At 44.0% G+C, this 17,717-nt stretch overlaps 1 protein-coding gene, 1 long non-coding RNA gene and 1 pseudogene across 9 annotated transcripts in view; 1 reads left to right on the top strand and 2 right to left on the bottom strand.

Annotated features, from left to right (window-relative positions):
* The window catches only part of ZNF131 (zinc finger protein 131), a 49,502-nt gene extending 36,821 nt beyond the window's left edge, over window positions 1-12,681 (bottom strand). Inside the window, exons 1-4 of one of the 8 annotated variants that reach the window (XM_075540989.1) lie at window positions 12,561-12,681; window positions 11,141-11,279; window positions 10,038-10,139; window positions 758-902 (exon numbers count right to left, since the gene is read on the bottom strand). In XM_075540989.1, the coding sequence (XP_075397104.1) occupies window positions 758-902; window positions 10,038-10,139; window positions 11,141-11,264 (371 nt within the window). In that variant the 5' untranslated portion in view covers window positions 11,265-11,279; window positions 12,561-12,681. The other 7 variants (XM_075540986.1, XM_075540988.1, XM_075540987.1 and 4 more) reach the window with 7 other exon arrangements.
* Window positions 11,865-17,151, top strand: LOC142438945 (uncharacterized). The gene is made up of 3 exons (XR_012782827.1): window positions 11,865-11,998; window positions 15,597-15,866; window positions 16,225-17,151. It is a non-coding gene; the product is annotated as an uncharacterized LOC142438945 (long non-coding RNA).
* On the bottom strand, window positions 14,590-15,077 carry LOC142438777 (transmembrane protein 14A pseudogene; annotated as a pseudogene).
* Window positions 17,152-17,717: the final 566 nt, after the last annotated feature.

Raw genomic sequence — 17,717 nt, 5'->3', positions numbered from 1 at the left:
TGTTTATGGGAATAGAAAGCCCTGCCCTTCTTTCAAGGAGTTGCTTGGGATTTCAATCAGGTCACAGCCTGATCGTGCCTCCTTATGGGAGTGGCCTTCTCATAAGGAGTGTTCTGGGAAGCTCCTCTCCCCGCCCCCTTCACCTTCCTGCTAGCTGACCCTGAATGCTGCCAGAGCCACCACTAATCGATCCACATCACTGACTTTGCATCCACGGGCCTGTAATCTTCCTGCATTCTGCATCACTGTATGACTGCCTGAGTCTGAAGAGAGACTTATGGACTAGTAGTGTACTTATGGGCTTGGACTGGGCTGGGATGTTTTCCTTATATACAATTACTTCTTGATATGAAGTTCTTTCTTACACATAAGAGTCACTAGATTTGTTTCTCATCCAGCATTTCTCAACCTATGGGTCGCTACTCCTTTCACAGGGGTCACCCGATTCATAACAGTAGCAAAATTACATGAAGTAGCAACAAAAATAATTTTATGTTTGGGGGTCACCACAACATGAGGAACTGTATGAAAGGGTAGAGGCAATAGGAAGGTTGAGAACCACTACTCTAGTCAATCTGGCTTCACACAGGAAGTTTTTACAGAAGAAAAAGAAATCAACTACAAATGAAAGAATAATCAATACCCAGAAGTGATTTTATAGATTCTTCAATATTCTTTGTTCCAAAATGTCAGTTCTTCATGGCATGGCGAAAATGACGGAAGGTAGTTGCATTTCACTAAAAGAGTAAGGAATCACCTGACTTCCAGGGCTTTGATGGCTTCGAGCATTTGTAGAAACTCTGCCGCTTTCCAGACATCGTTGGCTTCTTCTTCTCCTTGGATCATTAACTTTGCCGTATATGTGAACTCAATTAAATGACGAAAAGCCATTTTACTGACACCTGTAAAGAAAATATGTCTTAACATGTATCTACACCAATGGAAACCTTGTAACATTCAGCAAAGAAAAAAAAAGTATGCTCAGTGCTAGGAACATTAATGTTTGTCATCTTTTATTTTTCAAGATTATTTCCTGGCAGAATTCTCAGCAAGAGAATAGTAACATCATAGCTAGTTGAGTACTAGCAAACTACTCTGCAGTCTTTTAAAATGGCTCTTCCAGAACAGTAAAATCTACTATTCAAATATCATCTCGGATTACCCAATAAGCAAGATTAAGTACAGGCTCACTTGTCCTTACTAATCGAGTCAATTTTCCCCAGATCCAAATCTGCTTCTAGTCTCCCTCCCAGGCCCACAAGTACTTTCCTACAGAACCAACGCTCTTTCCAAATTGATAATCCCTGACAGGGATGGACTACTCGGTAACCAAGGTAAGTGCTTGTGCTTACTTATTAATCAAAGCTGTGGTGAAACCCAAGTGAAATTGCTCACTAGAGTAAGTAAATAAAGCACAAGTGAGCCCATGCTTACCTTGCTATTGGGTAATCTGCCCTTATTCAAATATATTTGTTGCTTAACATGAGTGTAAGCTGTCATTAGATTTAAGCTGAGCTAAATCTTCGGTGAGCTTAGTAAATCAAGCTCTGAATCTCCATGCCGCCATGATTTCAAGGCCCCTTCACGTTATGTTGCTAAGATTTCCAGCGGCTAATCCCCCTGAAGTGGGCAGTCTATTCCTTCTTCCAAGCACAAAAGGTTGTTATGTACCAATATTTCCCTTCGCAAATTTTACATTACAAAAAAAAAAAAACAACAACCAAAACTTTACATCAAAACCTAGGCTTTCTTTTTTGTTTTTTTCTAAACTCATTTTATTGGGAGCTCTTTCAGCTCTTATCACAATCCATATGTCAAGCACTTTAGTACATGTTTCCATCATCATTTTCAAAACATTTTCTACTTGAGCCCTTGGTGTCAGCTCATTTCCCCCTCCGCCATCCTCTCCCTCATGAACTCTTGATAACTTATAAAAACCTAGACTTTCTAATAGCTTCTTGCCTTTACTAACCCTTTTCCTCCTTTAAGTGCTGAGTCACTTTACCTATGGCTGTACACCTCCCAACTCTAGTGCCACCTCTTCACAGAAACCTCTACTACTTACTCCCGACAGAGCTCTGTGCTGGTCCTGACAGTTACCATTCATGGTTATACCTTGACTAAACTACTTGAGAAGATGATTTTGTCACTGTACGCTCACCTCACAGTACTCAACACTGAGCACCCTAAAAAGCAGGTCCACGAGCAGGACTAAATGTGTGAGTTCCTTTTCTAAAAGAAGTGCACAAAACACATTTATAAGTGAGTCTCCAAGGAAAATATTTACATGAACACCTTGAGTCTTCACCCTGACAGCAATGCTTACAAAGAAGCAAAAATCAATAGCATTTGTAAATATTTGTACTCTTCAGAAATGCCAATTGATGGAAAAGTCCTACATACAAAATGTGTAAACATGTACTTGGATGTTTTGTCCTCAAAACTAGGGGATGCAATGATTGAATATGAAGATGGTGGTCCAGCCAATGGAGAAAAACACAGGTGCAGCCTGACCTGTGACGTTAGGAGGAAGAGGGATAAAGGTGGCTCAGGTCAGGAGGCTGTATTCAGAACAAAGGAATGAATCTACGTGATGCAATTCCATGTCACACAGCAGAGCTTGAATCTAGATAAGGGTCAAAGTCGACATTTTAATAAGATGAATATTCTCAATAGGGGATCAAACTGAAATTGACCAGTTCAAAGACCTGGCTGGGATGTATTTGGCTTTAAAGACCATTTGTCATTGAAGCCAAGGGTGAACCTGTGGTTCTAATGAAGGTAGCATACCAAGGACCCAGAACAGTGAGACCTAGCTCAGCTTAAATCTAATGCCAGCTTACACTCACACACTCTTCACTTTTGCACACAGCATTCTTTCACAAAATATGGTAAGGGCCTCTCTCACTCTCACTCTCACTCACTCTCTCACACATTCAATCATTCACTCACTAATTCAATCATTCACTCACTCTTACTAATTCACTCACTCACTATCACTTACTCTCTCACTAATTCACTCACTCAACTCTCACTAATTCACTCTCACTAATTCACTCACTCAACTCACACTCACTCTCTAAATAAAAGAAAAAAATAATTCAAATGTAAAATATGGTAAGGCAGTGAGTCTCAATACTGGCTTCATAGTGGAACCCTACACAAGAGCAATGCTACTCTAGGAATCGTTTGAGGATCTTATAAAATTCGATTCTGATTCGGTAGGGTTGGGGGAGGCTATGCCTGAGGGCCTGCATTCCAAACTGATCCTTGAACCACACCCTTGAATAACAAGGTTCCAGGTAAATCTGCACAAGACCTTTTAAAGAGTACTGAAAAGCAAGGATGTTACTTTGAGGACTAAGGTTTATGTGACCCAAGCCGTGGCATTCTCCATTGTCTCACATGCATGTGGAAGTTGGGCAACGAAAAGGAAGACCAAAGAATGATGCATTAGAATTGTCGTGCTGGAGGAGAATATTGAAACTACCATGGACTACTGAAAGCACTAACAAATCTGTCTTGGAAGAAGTAAGGCCATAGTGCACCTTAGAGGAAATGAAGGCAAGACTTCATCTTACATACTTTGGTCATATTATCAGAAGAAGTTAGTCCTTGGAGAAGGACATCATGCTTAGTAAAATGGAGAAGCAGCAAAAAGAGAAAGGTCCTCAAGGAGATGGACTGACACTGTGGCTGCCAACAACAGGCTCAGGCATAAGAAAGACTGCAAGGATGGTGCAGGACCATGCAGTGTTTCATTCAGTTGTGCATAGGGTTGCTATGGGTCCTAACAACAGTGTGATGACCCAAAGTTTGGAGGTTCTCATCCACTCACCAGCATAGCCTGACAATCTACTTCCCAAACCTCAGCCACTGGGGAAAAAAAACCCTATGGAGCACTGCTAACAGGAATAGGAGTTGACTCCTCAGCAATTGGTTTAGGGGATTCATAGGAAGGAAGCCCTAGATCTCACTTTACAAAGACTGACTTAGCCATAAGGAGATACAGCCTACACTAAGCAGCTAAGGATGACAACCACTGCGACAACCAGACTGGGTCAGTTCTGATGAAAACCAAGAGAGCACACCCCACTCCCTAGCCCTCACACATTACAACCAAAAACGATGCACAGAATACAGAAAGGACTTTCAAAAGGACTCTGAAAAGCTCATAAAAGCAAGCACACTGGGGAGAGGAAAACCCTGGCCTTTTTTCCAGGCCTTCAAATCAGTTCAGTCCAGGTTGACCTCCTGCTGACAATTTGCCTTTTGCCTGAAATACTGAGATAGAATCTCTATTTTAACATAAGCATCACCTGGAGAGCTTGTTAAGCGGTAGGTTTTAATCCAGGGTCCTCCATTGTGGGAATGAAAATTCTCAGCTGGGGCCAGGCTGAATGAGGCCCCGTTTTTTCGTTCCTTTCAGCTCTGCCTTAAGGCAGGTCCCAGAGCTCAGAATGTACACCTGTGGCTTCATGAACCTACGCAGCGACCTATGCCCTGAGAAAACCCTTACAGAAGCCCAAACCACCAAGTCAATCCCAACTCACAGCACCCCAAAGAACAGGTTAGTATTGCTCCTGTAACACTGGCTGATCGGCTTGACCTGCAGACTTTGAGGTTTGCAATCCAATGCTTAACACACCGTGCCACCAATTCTGACAGAAGAACTAGGGGGAAAGACGAATGTCTGAGAAAGGCTCAAGGAATTGCTCTCCCTTTTCCCTCTCCTGCTGTTTCATCCACTTAGGTACCCCTGCAGAAAATGCACAATCGCAAAAATTCAAAACTAAACTCACAGCGACCCTACAGGACAGGGTAGACACGCCCTTGGGCTTCCGAGACCGTAAGTTTTTTACAAGAGTAGAAAGTTTCACCTTTCTCCAGCAGAATTGCTGGTGGTTTTCAACTTCTGACCTAGCCCTCAGTAGCCCAAATCATCACTACTACACCACCAGGGCTCACAAACCTCTGAAACACTGCCATTGAGTTCCATGCTGACTCCTAGGAACCCACTGTGGGTTCTGAGAAAGCAGTCTTTCCTTCTGAGAGCTGCAGACTATACCACTCCAACACCAGGGCCACATAAGGAGGCCCAAACCTAAATGCCAGCCTTCCTGCCAAAGGGCCAAGAAAAGGGGCTCCTGGGAGCAAGGGTGCCAGAGGCAATGGAGAGGAAGTTCAAGTAGACAAGCTCAAGGTCAACCGGTAGTTCAATGGAACTGACCAGCAGACCAAAGCAGCACAGCACAGCAGCACTGTGGCATCCTCTAGCACCCAAGGCCCTGAAAGCAAAACCAATCAGCACTGGAGCCACAAGCCACACAAGGCACCCAGAATCCTGCTTGCTAAATTAACCAAACAGCATTCTCCAGAGGATTTTAACAGCATCCAAAGACCCTTAAAATTCAAAATATTCATGTAAACACTCAAAGTTACTTGGCATATTTTACAGATTTAAACAAACTGGAGAGAAAAAGAAGCCAACATGCTCGTGGTCACACAATTGTCAAACCCTAAAAAAAAAAAAAATGACAAAAACTCTGGCTCTGTCTGGATTGTACAGTAATCCCAAAGTTTTAAGACAGACACTTAGCCAAAATGGTATTTAAGTGAATCTGGAAAACAGAGCATTTTTACATTTAAATATTAATATATACTTAAATATAGTTGGTCTGTGTGTGCCTTTGATATAGTTATGGACATTAAGTAAAATCCACTGCCGTAGAGGGTTTCTGAGATTGTAAATCTTTACAGGAGCAGACAACCTCATCTTTTTCTCTCTATTCCGTTTGAATCGCCAACCCTGAAGTTAGTGATCCAGTGCTTACATGACCACGCCACGGCTACTTAATTAAAATCAGAAAATACTGAAAGGTATGAGAACACATCACTTAGTCTTCAGAAAAGAACTTATTTCTCCAGGTATTTCAGTGGTTCCCAAGGGGCAGGGGATTACTTCCAGAGGGGCAGCAGCAGACAATAGTTGGGGACATTTTTTTTAATGTTGAAATTTAGGGCCTGTTATTTGTGTCCAGTTGCTGGGGGGGAAGGAGGCTGCTAGGCAACCTAAAAGATGCAAGGCAATGCTAGACAACAAACTTTTCCAGCCTGAAATGTCAACGGTGCTCAGGTAGAGAAATCTTGAAGACAGAAATCTGCTCAGAAGCTTCACTTGATATGTGTATGTCTGTGAGGAGTGGAGGGAGCCATTCATCACAAATTAATAAACTACAGATATTTCAATTTAGCTTGTAATCCTTAGCCTCGAATCATAAATTCCTATAACCATGATCTGAATACAGTTACTGCCCAAAACTGTGAGGTTTGTCAAAACGCGGATAAAAAACATGACCTCTGACCTCAAGGACCTCACCATTGCCTAGCAGGAATTTACCTACATCAGAAAATTCCAAAGCAAAAATTGAGGCCCTATCTTCTTTAATACTGTATGTAATCTTGGCAATGACAATGGGTTATCATAAAGGCCTCCTTTTTTGAGGAGACAAAATCAGATGAGCATACCATGTGACTAAGTCCTATCAACTGTAATTCAATATATATTGCAGATAATAAGTATACATTATATATTTAATAATAATATATTATTGGTTTCAGATAGGCATATAGTAGCCTAGGAGGCCACTAAATTTCAGATAAATTTCTTTAAGGAGTTCCTCGGACATACCATTATTTTATGTCCCCAAGTCCATTAGCCCTCTTTCAAACTTTATGATTCTATTCATGTACTTTCATCCTCTCAATTTCAAGCACCATTTTTACGGATGCATCGAAGCCTATTGGTCTATATATTTCCTGAGCTTGAGGGACCACAGGTCCAACTACCTGCTAGATATCTTTAGCTGATGTTCCACTAATAATCTAAAATCTAGCATATCTAAAGCTCATGTAATTTTTGCTTCCTGTTAAAATCTTAATGAAAAACACCACCATTTAATTTATCACCCAATGTAGAAACTTGGACATCATCCTCTAACATTCCTCAATGTAGTCATCACAGTCTTCCAATTATATGCCCTAATCATCTCTCAAATCCATCACCACACAGTTAAAACCTTAGGGGCCCACCTTCATTTCTCAAGAACGCTTACCAACTACTCCTCTCTACCATCAGTCATGCTTATTTCGACTCCCTCCGTTACATCAGGCTCTGTTAGTTTTAAATGTTGTGTAAGAATTTAAGGAGTCTTGAAGAAGCCAGTGGGAATTAGGGTACTGTTGAAAAATATAGACTTTATATTCAATCTTAATTCAAATAGTGAGAATTTCAGGGTGTTGAGATTTAGAATTTTTCATTTCTTCCTTTTTGCTTATTTGCATGTTCTAATTTTTCTACAGCAGTGTTTCTCAACTGGGGTGGATCCTGTAATCCCCAACACACTTGGCAATGTTCGTAGACCATTCTGATTCCCACTACTAGGAGATTGTTACTGGTATCTAGTGTGTAGTGGCCAGGGGGTATTGCTAAACACCCTAGAATGCACAGGGCAGCCTGCTCTTCAAAGAGAGTTACTGACCCCCAAATGCCAGCAGTGCCAAGAATAAGAAACTTAACACAAACCTATTTTCTTCACTTTTTCTAATAAAAGTCTAATACAATAAAAAGTCCCAAAACTAAAAAGTACAAACTCTTTTACACACACACACAATTATAATCTTTATATGAAGACCTGAGTACTTCAAAGGAACCCCTGGGTCGTGCAAGCTCATTCACTCACTGCTATCGGAAGGTTGGAGTCAACCTAGAGGTACCTGGGAAAGGCCTTCAGCTTTATTTCCCAAAAAGAGCCACTGACAAATCTGGGGAGCACACCTTGACTTTGACACACACTGAGACACCAAGAGTCGCAATCAGTTAAATGCCAGCTTGCTTTTTTGTTTGCCTCCCTCGTGACTCACCCTGGCTATTTAAAAAAATAAACAAACAATGGCCATCAAGTTGATTCCAATATAGAGCTTACTTCCTCAAACTTGCCAAGTATTTTTAATATTCCACTGCTTGTCGTTCTAGATGCTCCTTCACAATTCAGCATAGGCTACTTACTTTAAAAGACTTTTTTAAAGCCTCTACTTAAAGTTCCCACCTCCCTGAAACCTTTTCTCTCTCAGGTAGCCCTACTCATTCTCACTCCTTAGTGACACTATTCCTTACCAACAACCTCTTAGTAATTTTTGTCCTCCCTCCTTTACCTGCTGTTTACAGCCTACTAAACAGCAAGTTCTACAGGGATGTGTAATTCAATTCTTCATCTCCTAGGTTCAGCACAACACATAATATTCAATACAATAAATACCCCATTGATTGAGCTTCCATTACATACCAAGCTGTTTGTAAGGCATTCTGCATGCATTAATTTCAATTCATCATTATAGGCTTATTAAAACCCATTTTTTAGACCAGAAAACAAACATGTAATTAAAGTAACCTGCCTGGAGTCATACACTTAGTAAGCCTCAGTTAATGGAGAAAAGCTTGCCTTATAATAGAAACTAGTACCATCGAGGCAGCTAGTGTCGCATTTTGGTAGGCTTTGCAAATTTCCACTTTACCTATGATCTATAATAGATTATCAAATGATAATCTAGCTGTGAATATTGTATCAGCTAGAAGCGAGATAAACTGGATTAGACCAGTTTTTCTTAATTCTTTACATTTTCTATGCTCCCCTAGGCACTAATTTTCCCAAGGGAATGTTCCTAGGCAACCCATTCACAATACAAAATATGCACATAGTCAATATACAAAACTAAAACCAAAAAACTGAAAAAAGCAAATATTCTATGCTTATGCAGGCAATTGAACTGATTTCCTACTGTTTTGCACTTGTGGGGGGCAGAGGTGTTGTGATAATATATGACAGACAGAATAAAAATAATTAACACCACATAATAGTGAATCAAAGGAGATGGAATGACAGAGTCTTCAACAATGGGCTCAACCAGGAATAATTATGAGAACGCTACAGGAACAGACAGTTGTATGGAGGGTCATTATGAGATGAAATCAACTGGCTGGCACTTTACAACTACTAAATCACCTGCTAACTGGACAGTCCTGAGCAAGTAAAATTTTGGAGCACGCTCCTTATATGTGCATTAGAAATACTACCACCTACACTTCAAGTATTGCTACAAGACTCAAATACTATGCATAAACCACAGAGCACATAACCTGGCACTTAGCGGACATGAAGGCTGATATGAGGCGGCTTCAAAATCTCATGGAAAACATTTTTCCAGCAATGTTTTCAAGCCCCCTTATAATACTACCAAAAAGTCCAGCTACGGTCGTACAGAAGTCATGGTATACTTACTGGCTGATCCCTTCCATCTTCAAAAACCCAACTCACTGCCAGCAAGTCAGTCTGACCCACAGCCACCCTACAAGAACAGCAGAACTGCCTCTGTGGGTTTCTGAGTTTACAGGGGCAGAAAGCCTCATCTTTCTCCCATGGATTGGTTTGTGGATTTGAACTGCCAACCACTATGCCACCAGGGCTCCTCTTTCCATCCTAGATCTTCTATAACCACCAGACACTCTTCCAAATGCTACCTCAGTGCATCTTTTCTAGTCTTTTCCACATTATGTTAGCCCATTTCACATCTTGCACCTTTGCTAGAGCGTTACTACTTTCACAGGTACAAAAGTCACTATTGTAACCTACAACATCCCTACAGTAAGAAACATAAGCTCACTGAACAAAACTATTAGTTCACTTCTGATACAAAGTTTTCAAATGTCAGGGTCCAGGGGTCTCAGCAATGGAAAAGGCATTTGATCAAGTAAGACACCTTTAGGAGACTAACATCTACCACACAACTTAAAAGAGTTTTTCCTGGCATATTATTTTACTGAAAGTTAGAATTCTCAAGTGTCAAAACAATGATCTAGTTACCTAGTAAGAACTAGGATTGCCTGACACCCATGGCGTCTTGCTAAATTTACTGTTTAAGTCTTCCTCATCAATTATAGCATTTAATAAGTATTATATTAAAAACAAGTATTTATTTACCTTCTATTTCCACCAAAGGTTCCTGAGTAAATTCCTGAAAGAATTTGTAGAAGAACTTACTGCAAGCAGCCAAAACAGCCTTGTGGGCCTTAAAATGATGCCCTAGAAAAAATAAGGGAAAACATACAATCACAAAAGACAAATGTAAAACTACGTAACAGGTAAGAAAATGATACAAAGAAAAATAGGTCCTTCTTTATAAGCGTTACTGGAAACTTATTACAGTATCAGTTTAAAGTCCCAACACTTGGCACCTAGTCGTAGCATATTTTAATCTCTAATAAGCATGAAGCTGCTCAGAGATTTTATGAAGTCAGTTTCACACAAGCCACTCCAAAAGGTAAAGCTTCCTAAAGGATGCACTTTGTTACTTTCAATTAAAGAGGCCTACTAGGCATAGCCTATTCAGTTGAAAATGCTACTATAAAGTAACACATTACTTGGCAAGAGAGAAGGCAGGCCACAAAAAAGCACAAAGTTCAGCAGTGTCTGCTCTAGAAATCAATTTAATATGCCTAGTATTAGGAAGCTCATTCTATGATCGACCTACAATACAGGATAGTTTTCCTTAAAAAACCTATTTCCATTGGTGTAAGCAACATGCCCACACTAGGTCTACTTCTTTATAGTGACAACCCCTGAAAAAGATCAGTAAAGGCCCCTTGTTATTATTATTTTTTTTTGGAAGGGGGTGTCCTCAAGGCCTGCAAACATGCAATCTGTCACATTCTCCCTCCAAGATCACTTGAAACACGAATCCACACATCCCCAACGCCTCCTGAGACTTCTCAAAGGCGTCCGACCCAATGAAGGGGCCTGGCCTAACATTTGGAGAAATCCACCTCAGCCCCCTGCCAGTGTGCCCTGAGACCAAACTTCCAGAGGCTGCAGGAAGTTAAAATGCGGTGACCCGACAGGCTGTGCGGGAAGCCGGGCTGGCCAACCAACAGCCGCGTCTCCAGGAGCGCACCCACACAAGTGCCCTCTGCTCCCGGCGCTCACCCTGGGGAGACCCCATGGGCCTGGGTAAAAAGTTGGGAAGTTGGGTGAGGGAGGAAGCGAAATCCCCTCTGCCCGGCCCACCCAGCCCCCCGCCAACCCACCGTCGACAATCAGGGTGATGTCAGTAAACCGGTCCTGCTCCCGCTGTTCATTCAATCGGTCCAGGATCATTTTGTGATGTTCAGGGAATTCCTGAAGGCATTCCATCGTCTCTTCAGCCTCCATGGCCGTCGCGCTGCTCTACAAAAGAGGAGCATGATAATGTACACCCATGAGTTCGGGCTGAGGCACACCCAAACCCCCAAAGCAGAAAACAACAACAAAAAACAAAACCCCAGCAACGTGAAAAGGAGGGGGAGGGTAAGGCAAGAGAAGAGGCGGCGAGGGAAGAAAGAAAGGCGAGCCGGGTGGCCGCCGCGCGTAGGGGGCCGGAGCCGCGGGACTCCGAGCCTGACCTAATTGGAGTCGGGAGCCGCGAGCTGGAGCGAGGTGGGCGCAGCGCCGGAGGCTCGGGGTGCCAGGGCGCGCAATTCGGCCGGGGAGGGGACCCGACAGCCGCGGCGGCCCGCTAACGGCCCACCAAGCCCTCCTGCCTGGTCCGGGCTCCCACTGCCCCGGGACCCGGTCCGGCCCGCGGCCCACAACGACTCCCGGGTCGCCTCTTCCTCCCCCACCTTCCCTCTTCTCCCCCCCATTCCGCCCCCCCGCCCCGACCGGGCCGGCACTCACTCAGGGAAGGAGGAGCGGCCCGAGCCCGCGCGTCACTTACGTCGACGTCCTACGTCAACGCGTCGAGCTCCGGCTGACGCGGACGCCTCCCAGGCGCGGACCAAGGAAGAAACAGGCCTCAAGCCACGCCCCCTCGCCCCCCACCTAGGGCGAGTGCGCGGCCAGCCCCGGGGATTTGGCGCTCGCCCGGGGCCCAACTGCGCGCTCTGCAAAGACGGCGTCCGGCTGCGGTGGGTTTGGGCCCGTTCAGGGCCTGGCTGGGAGGGAGGGAAGGAGGGAGGGGCCTATGCTGTCGCTCCTCCACGTTCCAATCCTCGCCGCTGTCTCGCGTGGCAGATGCTCAGCGCAAACCTCGCCACCCGTTCCTGGGTGCTCTAATTCCGCGGCTCCCCTGGTCCCGCCCCGCCCCTTTCCCTCCCGAGCCGTAGGTCGACCCGCCTCACCTAAGCCCCACACCCTCCTGCCGTCCGCGCCTTCCGTCGGCACAGCCCCTGCCCGGCTCTCCTCTCCCGAAGCGTAGTTCGCCCCACTCCTCTCACCCCTAGGCCGCGGCTCGCCCTCCATTTTTCCCCGTCAGAGCCTGGGTGCGCCGTCCGCTCGCGTCTAGCGCCCCCCGCACCCCCCAGCACTGCTGCGAGAACCCGGCGGCCGCGGCGCGGACTGCGACCGCCACGGGGGCGAGCACGTTCCGGCCACCCGGGAGCTTCCTCCCCTGCGCCCGCCCCCGGCACGCCAGTCTCGCAGCACGTGTTCGCTGGGCGCAGAAACCTGCTTCGGCTAGGACGGATTTACCCTTCCACACGGTGGCTGGTGGACTGCAGCCCCTCCTCAGAGATCAGCGACCCGGAATCTCCCGCACGTGACTGACTCGTTCACCAAAAGATAAAGTTACCCGAGAATGAGTTGACACCTAAACCAAACTCATTGCCATCGAGTCGAGTTCTGATGCAATAACGATGAAATAGGACAGAGCAGAACTGCTCCCTAGGGTCTCAGAGGTTGTCATTGTTTACTAGAGTGGACAGCCTCACCTGTCTCCTGCCATGCCACTTGTGAGTTTGGCATTCAGTTCAGTCACTCAAAATAATTCAATAGTATCTCAGCTGGAGCCTACTAACTGAAAGTTTTAACAATTCCACTCGGACACTAGTGAGAAAAAACAACATTGCCATAAACAGTAAACCCTAGAAAACTCTACTCATGGATCCTATGAATTGATGTCTAGCATGAGGCATTCAGAAATAGCAGCAATCCCAATACAGAGCCTAGGTTAAATGAGAGAAAATTAAGGAGTGGAGCAGCTGTTAGCTGTCTAGGTAAAAACAAGGGTGGCAGATTGAAGGGACAGCTAGATGCATTGTGGAAGTCGAATCAACAAGGCTGGCTGATTCAGTAACGAAATGTAAAGAATTACAAGCTTGGAAAACCACAAGGGCAGTTATAAACTGCCCTATAGGGTTACTGGGAGGAAGACAGGCTTTCCACTCCTGAAAGTAGTTAGTCTCAGAAGCTCACAGGAGCAGTTCTACATAGTCCTATATGGTCACTCTGAGGGTTTTTAGTACAACAGAATGAAACACTATCCAGACAAGGCAAAGACAAACATACATTATCCAGAGACCATCAGCACAAGGCCATAATGGTGTCCGAAAATTTACATTACAGGACCACTTAAATAGGACAAGGAGTAAAAAGAAAATTATCATAAAATCATAACTGGTGGCACATCAATTCATCCAAGCTGCAGGTGAGACTACAAAAGCAGAAAAGGAACCATGATTGGGATATTACACTGTAGCAGATGGGAAAGCTTGAAAGATTGGTCCAGGGTCCTCCTAGCAAGGCAGTCAGGGTATGACTCATGACTATGTGACCTTATTGTTGCTAGGTGCCTTCTAGTCAGTTTTTACTCATAGCCACCCTTGGCACAACAGAACCAAACACCACTGCAGTCTTGCACCATCCTCGGGGCTGTTACTTTGTTTGAGTCTATTGTTGCAGCTGAGGTGTCCATCCATCTTGTCAAAGGCCTTTCTTGTGGGAAACTAACAAATGTCATTCCAACAGATTCTCCCCTAACATGTATGCTTCCTTAAAGTGAGCAGATGGTTGATTCTATCTCCCTGTAGAGGCAGGCAGACATTCCCTGAGTATCACCTCCCACTGCGATGCCCATCCCCCCTCATGTCTTCCCCCAATGCAGATATTAGGTTTCATCACCTGTGAGCCCAGGGACTTTACTGTGATTACGACCCACCTTGTGATTACTGAATATGCATATCTTATGGCTACCTACAAATAGCCCCCAAACAACGAAGACACTCCTCCAGTCCCTAGTCCTCTCTCTACAGCCCTGTCCCCTCTCTGGCCTCAGCCTCAGCCCCCTCTCCTCTGGCCCCCCTCTCCTCTGGCCCTGTCCCCCTTTCCGCTGGTCTTCCTTCTCCGCTCCCTCTCTCCTCCTGGTCTCCAGATCTCCACGTGGACCATCAAGCTGGGTTGAGGTGAACATGCTATCAAAATGTGTCTGACTCCTTTATTTTACTTTCTCCTATCTCTCATTCTCTATGACTTTACCGTAATCTTTATATATTATAGCTGTACAATTGTGCCTGCCAGACCCATGATGATTTGTTAGGGGCTGACTACCCTAACACTACCTCTTTTTCTTTTTCTATGATCCTTAAGCTCCTTTAAATGAGAACAGTGCTTAACAATTAAAACATAAAAGTTGTTAAAACAAAACAAACCACCTCAACCTACAGTTCCTATCAGAAGTGATGGTGTCACACGCTTTGGCTTCTTACAGAAGACACTTGACCTTTCAGGTTGAAGCTTCTCTTTGAAATACAGAGAGTAGGTTGGTCGGCCAGCCACTCCAGTGGAATGACTTGAATTCAGTTCTCCATTTCTCAGATGATGAGAACAGCAGGAAGATAAGCTAAACACTCACCAGGACGCTTAAGCCTGCAACTAGTCCAGCTAGCATGACTTTCTCAGACCTCTTAAATCACACACCCAGAATGATGACCAGGAAAAACGATGTAAAAAGTGACGCTTTTACCGTTTGACATTGGAGAACTGGTAAGCTCCGTAACCAGCCAAAAAAACACAAAGACCCCCAAAGATGGAACACCACCCGTCTGTTTATATCCCCAAATGCTTCCAAATGTCAAATGTCACACAGGCTGCATAACCAAAGCCAGTCAGGTCTATTGGCAAGGTTACAATTGTGAGGAGGGTCTGAGGGGAGAGAGTCTGAAATACAGGAGGTAACAGTGCTACAAGGAAGGCAACACTGAAAAATAGCATCTGGAGTCGGTGGCAGTCACAGCTCCTAGTGAGGTCTTTCCTGATGGCATGTCCCGAGTATGTGAGAAGTTCCACTATCCTTCCTTCTAAGGAATGTTCTGGCTATACTTCTTCCAAGACAGACTGGTTTGTTCTTTAGGCAGTCCATGGTACATTCAGTATTCTTTTCCAGTACCATAATTCAAATGCATAGATTCTTCTTCAGTCTTCCTTATTCAACATCCAACTTTCACAAAAGAAAATACCATGGTTTGGGGCAGGTGCACTTAAGTCCTCAAAGTAACAGTCTTGCTTTTCAACACTTTACAGATGTCTTGTACAGCAGATTTACCCAATGCCATGTATGGGGAGAGTATCCCTCCTTAATCTGGTCACACTCCATGTGATTGAGAGAGGTTTTCATTCAGGGTGTAGCCTACTATTCATATAAATTAACAGTATGTGGAAACTAGTTCACTTCTGCTCAACTGGGATCTTAGATCTGGTGCATTGACCTGTTACATTGCCTGCCTATCCTAGGAGTCATCAGTGGACTATCATCCTCGGATTCATTCGGCTTGTCTCAGCTTCATTCTTCTCAGCATCCAGCCTGTGATTTTCCAGCTATACCTGCCTGCTGCTTATTCATTAGCTCCTGCAGGCTTACATCTGACCCACAGACTTAAACCATAGACTGGAAGTACCCAAATCTACAATGGTGTGAACCATTTCTTGATATAAATCTCTTTCTATATACCTGAACATATAACTGTCACTGGTTTTGCTTCTCTGGAGAACCCAGCCTAACAGGTAGGAAGTGCCTGATAACTCCCAGGATCAGTGGGTTATACAGCATGCCTCTGGCTTCAGAAGTGAATGAATCCAAAGGCAGCACACTGCTGATGACTCCCAGAGTCTGCAGGCCATACCTCAGGCTGCTGTCTCAAGTCCAAAGAACCCAGGACAGATGATGAGCCATACTGAAATATAGCAGTTAGTATAGCCCTTCTAGCCATACTCCTTTATGTGATGTATTTTAGCCCCTGTGCCAGTGGTTATCATCCCATTTCAGAAGGTATTCTGTTATACTAATGGGCAAGTGGGATGTACTCAGAGTCTCCACCTTTCTTGATCATATGAACCAAGTGATTTTCTTTTGTTTCCTGAGGGATGTGAGCTACAGAAAATGACAAAACCACCCCTCCACATAAGATCACTCTCTCAGAAGAAGGAAGGGAGAAAACTCCCAAGGACCATCAAGGAAGATGAATCATCAGCAAAGCACTTTTGACATTCCTGCTTGACTGGCGTGGCAGAGGCCAAGAACATAGACACCCTCCAGAGGCTGACGCCCAGAGACCATGGGACAGTGCAAAGGAGCCACTGTGGCCTTGGTAGCACATGGAAACAGTGGCTGAGAAGCTGAAAATCAGAGAGAATTAACTGGGCTGAACAGGGCTGGTGCTGTGGACCAATGACTATCCTTGCTGTTTTCTGATCCTGACTTGTGGTAATTTGTTAACCTCCCTAATGAAAGTCCATAATAGTGAGTGTTGTCTGTAAATTCTGTGTGGCCATTGCAACAAATTATTGAACCAATGGAAAAGAAGAGCCTTGTGGGAGGAATAGTTAGTGTCGGAATAGGTAATGAAAGCTGGAGAGTCAGGCATGTCTGAACCTCTGCCTTGTGACAATTGGCCTTGCGCTGGGGTGGAAATGGATTATCCTCCCCCTTGTGTACCTAAAGAAGGCCAGAGATGGCCCCTGCGCTATTTTTGTACCAGGTAAAGGGGATACTGAATGCAACTAAATAGCCTTCTGCTGGATTTTTTTGTAACTTCTTGCTCTATGTGCTCTGAAAAGCTTATTTAAAGGAGGTATTTGAAATGACACCTATACCTCCAGGGAGAGCAGCAGTTCTCAACCTGTAGGTCGCAACCCATTTGGGGGTCTAACGACCCTTTCACAGGGGTTGTCTAAGACCATTACAAAACACAAATTTTCGATGGTCTTAGGAACCAAATCACTGCTCCTCTTATCAGTCTTCAGGCAGGTCCACCATATGCAGATACCCCCACATAGGAATACCTGGCGTGAAGACAAAATTTCATTTATTTGTAATTAGAAATAAATATTTCACAATATATAATTACATTGTTTTTGTGATTAATCACTATGGTTTAATTATGTTCAACTTGTAACAATGAAAATACATCCTGCAGATCAGATATTTACATGATTCATTTACATTACGATTCATTTACATGACGATTCATAGCAAAATTACAGTTATGGAGTATCAATGAAAATAATTTTATGGTTGGGGGTCACCACAACATAAGGAACTGTATTAAAGGGTCGCGTCATTCGGAAGGTTGAGAACCACTGATACAGAGAAAAGGAAATCTAAAGCTATAACTACTGGCACTATTTATTGATTGGGCTAATTTAATAACTATTTTCTCTCTAGATGTCAGAAGAAACTTATGAAAATACTAACACTGAAATTGGCTTCCGTAGTAAGCAAAACTATTAAGAATTAAAGCCCTAGGTACATAATAAAGGTAGTAGCATAAGAATAGCTACACTTACTTATAAGGCAAAAACTATAAACTCACAGCAATCAAGGTATAGCAACTTACAGCGCCCCTATAGGACAAA

The sequence above is a fragment of the Tenrec ecaudatus genome, chromosome 2 (genome assembly GCF_050624435.1).
Source record: "Tenrec ecaudatus isolate mTenEca1 chromosome 2, mTenEca1.hap1, whole genome shotgun sequence".
Taxonomy (NCBI): Eukaryota; Metazoa; Chordata; class Mammalia; order Afrosoricida; family Tenrecidae; genus Tenrec; species Tenrec ecaudatus.
This window is presented reverse-complemented; position numbering and strand designations above follow the sequence as displayed.